The sequence below is a fragment of the Montipora foliosa genome, chromosome 3 (assembly GCF_036669935.1).
Source record: "Montipora foliosa isolate CH-2021 chromosome 3, ASM3666993v2, whole genome shotgun sequence".
Classification (NCBI taxonomy): Eukaryota; Metazoa; Cnidaria; class Anthozoa; order Scleractinia; family Acroporidae; genus Montipora; species Montipora foliosa.
Genome location: NC_090871.1, coordinates 53,178,893 through 53,183,892, shown reverse-complemented (window position 1 = coordinate 53,183,892; position 5,000 = coordinate 53,178,893). Strand labels below are relative to the sequence as shown.

General features: G+C 40.3%; 2 protein-coding genes across 2 annotated transcripts in view; both read right to left on the bottom strand.

The window, feature by feature from the left end:
- The window catches only part of LOC137997662 (uncharacterized), a 119,096-nt gene that overhangs the window by 94,638 nt on the left and 19,458 nt on the right, over nucleotides 1–5,000 (bottom strand). The window contains exon 3 of the mRNA XM_068843777.1: nucleotides 950–2,222. The gene's annotated coding sequence lies outside the window, so the exon portion shown is untranslated. The remainder of the gene's footprint in view (nucleotides 1–949; nucleotides 2,223–5,000) is intronic.
- On the bottom strand, nucleotides 954–2,150 carry LOC137996113 (D-inositol 3-phosphate glycosyltransferase-like). The gene has a single exon (XM_068841541.1). The coding sequence runs from the start codon at nucleotides 2,148–2,150 to the stop codon at nucleotides 954–956; it is 1,197 nt and encodes a 398-aa protein (XP_068697642.1).

Here is a 5,000-nt window from a genome sequence, read left to right as displayed (position 1 = left end):
CTCCTATTAGTATCACTGACTCCCATAAAGATCTGGGCGTGGTCGTTAGTGGTGCGTCCATATTGCCCACTGTACATCTAAGGCCAACCGCATGCTGGGATTCCTTCGTAGGAAATGTGCCCAGATAACTGATGTTCGCAGTAGGCGGCTACTTCGTATTGCGCTTGTTAGATCTCACCTTTCCTACGCCAGCGAGGATTGGGCATCACGAAGCTCTGGACGCGACCTTGCCCTCCTAGAGGGAGTTCAAAGAAAGGCCACTAAATTCATTCTGCGTGACTATGAACTACCTTACCGCCTTCGCCTTATAAAGCTTAATCTTCTTCCTATCTCTTACTGGCTTGAACTCTAGGACCTTCTTTTCTTTTTTAAATGCAAACAGGGCAATTTTGACGTTGACATTTCTCAGTATTTGACCTTCTCGTCTCAGAGCTCACCACGTACTCGTTCAAGTCGATCAGGCCAATATGCTTCTTCCTAATTTCTGTCGTACCTCTTTATTTCGAGCATCTTTCTTCAATCGTATTGTTTTCCTTTGGAATGGTCTTTCTTCTTCTATTCGTGATATCTCCTCTGTTTCGTCTTTTAAACATAACTTATTCTCGCACTACTTCTCTAACCTTAACTCTGATTTCGACGTCGACCGTATGCGAACTTGGAAGACATTTTGTTGTAAATGCCGCTTGTATAATATAAATTGCTGTTCTTATTGTTTTAATGCTTCATCAGTTTTTGTGTGTGCATGTGCGCGAGCGTGTTTCTAGCATTTGTTTTTTTGTCATGTATTTTTTTTCTTGTCATTGTGAGGTTGGTCTTTATACGGGACTTCGTGTCCTGTAGATCACGCCCTCAACTTTCCATCACTTGTTGTAAAGTTGTAAAGTTGATAAATAAATAAATAAATAAATAAATAAATTATTAACTGGTTATATGAAAGGGATTGAAATACATTGTTAATTCATACCATTTACTGCGTTGATCATCTTTTTGAGAAGATATTTGCACTGCTCAGACCAGCTATATTTCGTTCCATAGGAGTTACGCAAATTCTCAACCTCATAAAGCCGTGTCTGCCTGTTTTTGTTCCAGATCGCCTTGATAGCTGCTGTCCACACATTGGGATCCTCAGAGTCAATAACAAATGAAGGACCAAACGGTACATAGTCCAGGGCTTCTCCAAACCCAGAGTTCTTGCTGACGAGCACAGGTAGCCCAGCTGACAGAGCCTCCAGACCTGTCAAACCAAACCCTTCTGTTCTAGAGGGCATGAGTACAAGATCCACCTCACAGAATAATCGCTTCAAATCTTCTCGGGTTTGGCATCTCACCCTAAGGCGATTTTTAGGAATACCGCATTCAAGTAGTCGATTTGCGATCTCCTGCTGTTTTCCATCGGATGCTCCTACAAACACTAGACGAGTGTCAGGTAATGCCGCAACAGATCTTGCTGCAACGTCAAATCCTTTTAACTCAAAGTCTTCAGCATCTCCGCGACCGAACACCAGAACTGTGAAATGCTTTTGTTCCCTATAAATTTGTATCATACTGACAAATTCACCAATAATACCGGGAGTGAGCTCGAAAACATCTTGATCTTTTTGACAACTGCGGAGATAGTTGCGAAAGGCCTCTGCCAGCTTGGGCCCGACTCCTACAACGAAATTAGCCATTTTGCACAGCTCTACTTCATCATTGTACATTTCTTCACCCTTTAAGATTGGATTCTCGTAAGATTTGAACATGCCTAGTTCCTCGGGGTCAGTGTGTACTACTTGAAACCACACGCATTTGTAATGCTCACGAATAACTCGTGCTTGACGACCGAGTTTCACACCATGACCAACAATTACATCAATCTCCAAATGTGTTGGGGGAAAGCTTAGCCAATCCAGTTCTTCAAACCCAGGCCGTGGTGTTCCCTCAAGAATGTTTATGCCATGGCTGAGAGCTACTTTCCTATCCTCCTCAGAGCATTTTGGTAAAAAGTATGTGATTTGGACTTCTGGGAATTTGGCCAGCTGTATGGCCAACTCTCTGTTGATTGTGGAAAGTCCGCCTTTACTGGATCCCCACTCAGAAGCCAAAATGGTGACTTGAAGTTTATTGTTGGGGCCAAATTCGTGATGTTGCTGCCATGGGGCTGATGCCATCATTAAGTGTGGTGTTAACGCTAGCCCAGCTGCATTGGGTGGACGAACCTTGAGCCAGAGCTATTCCGTGTCCTTAACAAACATACAAAAAGAAATTACAGGACACATTAAAGGCGTTGGGGCGAAAAACAATGCGAATAGAGAAGGGAATCGAGAATGTCGAGAATGGGCCAGGGAATGGCAACCTCTTCATAAATGGGAAACAAGTGCCAGATTCGTTTTTCAGTGCTGGCCCCTTGGTAAAAACTTAACTACTTCATACTTGGGCAACCAACGTTTAAACAATAAGAAACACTTTGGTAAAAATAATATGGGCTATTAGGGGGAACGCAATTACTCTTACTACTACTATAATACTTGGGAGAAGGATATGCTAAATTTTTTAAAAGCTATGATCGCGTAGGACTTCTTTATTAGGGGGGGGGGGGGGGGCTCCAAGAGAATACATGAAACTGCATTTCAAATGGCCTTACCCTTTATCATTATGCTTTTACATGTACAGAAGGGCATGTGCCTAAACCGACCCAAACTCCACCCCTCCTCCCCCTCCAGAACTGTGTTTTCTGCTCTCGTTTTGTTACCTGTCTTCTGAAGGCCAATCCAGTTTCAACAATTGACTCTTCAACACTTTTTCATATAATCTTTCCTAACAAGTTGCTATCATTATGACTTGTAATATTAGATCACTATAGCAAAGAGTTTCAATTTAGCCTGCTAATTTGCTTTCCAATAATAAAAAATGGGCTTCGCTGAATTAATTAGTGATATAAGCATTTAAAGACAAAATATAATGTCTTTAGAAAGATCTTCTATCATTTCTACATAATCTTGCTAATGCCCACTTCCGGACATCACTCCTCAGACTGGCTTAAGTAACTTGTGGATGATCCTGTTCTCAAAAATGAGTCCTTTTGGAAGCACACCACATGTGTGACAGTCAATTCGTACAATCATGCTTTGGTACATACCTGCACTACAACTTGGGTAAAGAGGTTTCCTCCTTTCAAGAAATCAAAACCAAAAATAAACAGTGAGAGATTTAACCACTACAGCAGAGACAAGAAGGCATTCAACTTTAAGAGGTTGTGCTCAATTATGCAGGGCTTCTGAAAGGAAGCAGAAAAAATTAAAGATTATGCGGAAATTTTTGGCCATATTATGTGTAAACATGCGTTGATTATGCGGAAATTTAAACAATTTATAGAACTAATAATTACATGTACATGTAGGTCCGTCCAATGTATTTACATGCTTAAGGTAAACCAGGACTCGAAATTGCGACCAAATACAGTCGCATTTACGAATCAAATTTTTCCCTTTCACGAGATCGTGTGAAGAAGAAAGCAGTCGTTTACTGATTAAGCCTAAGCGCTCGCTTCAGTGATTAGGCCTAAGCATTCTCTTAAAATTTTAGCTTTCATTTTGCGGTTCGGTTAAGTATTTTTTTCTTGAGATCGTGTGAAGAAGAAAGCACTCGTTTACAGATGCCATGATTTTTTATGTGAGTCGCAGATCTATACTGTAATTTAATAAGAAAGGCTTCAAAAATATGTCCGTATCACCGCGAACCATAAAGAATGGATATATTTAACAATTATTCTCCAAAGGCGAAGTGATATTCACCGAGACAAAGTCGAGGTGAATATTCACCAATAATCACTGAGCCTGAGGCGAATAATTGATTTAGTATAGATACACAGGTGATTATTTAAAAAAAAGAAAAAAAAACATTTCAATGCGAAATCATCTTCACTTACAAAGGCAAAACGACTACTGGCAGCCATTTTGTCCGTCGAGGTGATTATCAGCTGATAATCTGAGATCGCGAGCCAATGAGAGCGCGCGATTTTGTATAATCACCTGTGTATTTATACTAAAGTGAAATAAACATAAAGAAAGGCCATGTACATGTACTTCACAAATTATTGCTTCATTACACACAAGAATGGAACTTTTCGATTTAATACAATAACAGAGCTCTCAATTCTTAAGTTTCCAAAGAGTGAGATGCTTGCTGAAGATAGCGACAAACGCACAGGCGTCCTGTGTTGTTGTGCTGGAGGAACCAAAAAATTGTAGGGGGGTGACCGGTCTGGGGGCATGCTGGAAATTTTTTTTAATTTGCACTTCTCAAATTGCTGGATATGCTCCGTCAAGTCTGCAATTTTGGTTTTTTTATGCTGCTTGCTAAAAGAGCCCACCTTATTATGGTCAGCCAGAGCTAACATATCAGCCTATACAGTGTACTTTATACATTAACAGGTGAAAGTCCTGAAGAAACAAGAAAATTGGTTGCACATGAACAGCCTGAACATTAGCCGAAGTTCAGTGCCAGTGAAGGAACAAATTCAGAATTCATGAGCACTTCTTAAAGTTTTAAAGCCTTTAAGGTAGAGTTACACTGTACCTATGAGAAAAGTGCCAATGCATGAGAAATGCTCCTGTCGGCATGAGAGTGTTAGATTGCATCGAAATGCGCTAAACTAACGCTCAATGCGTGAGACTTGAGAGCTCTGCAATAAATCAATGGTTTGCAACCTGATCGTGGGTCTTTCATGATAACATAACTAAATCATTAATTTTGTGTGACATCAAATTATTTTCGGTGATCATGAGCAGTGTTCAATGGAGTTTCCAAGACAAATTTTCTTCTCAATAATGAACCCAATACCTCAAACTCATTACTGATCTCAACAAAGTCCCCTTATTGTTCTTACTATTATAGTACCTTTTTATGGGTAGGGTAGTTACATCTCAAACTTAGTTGCAAAGGCTTCCATTGAACAGCCCATACACAAAGGGAGCTAATCTGATGTCCACTGTTTGCATCCACAAATATGGCAATGATTT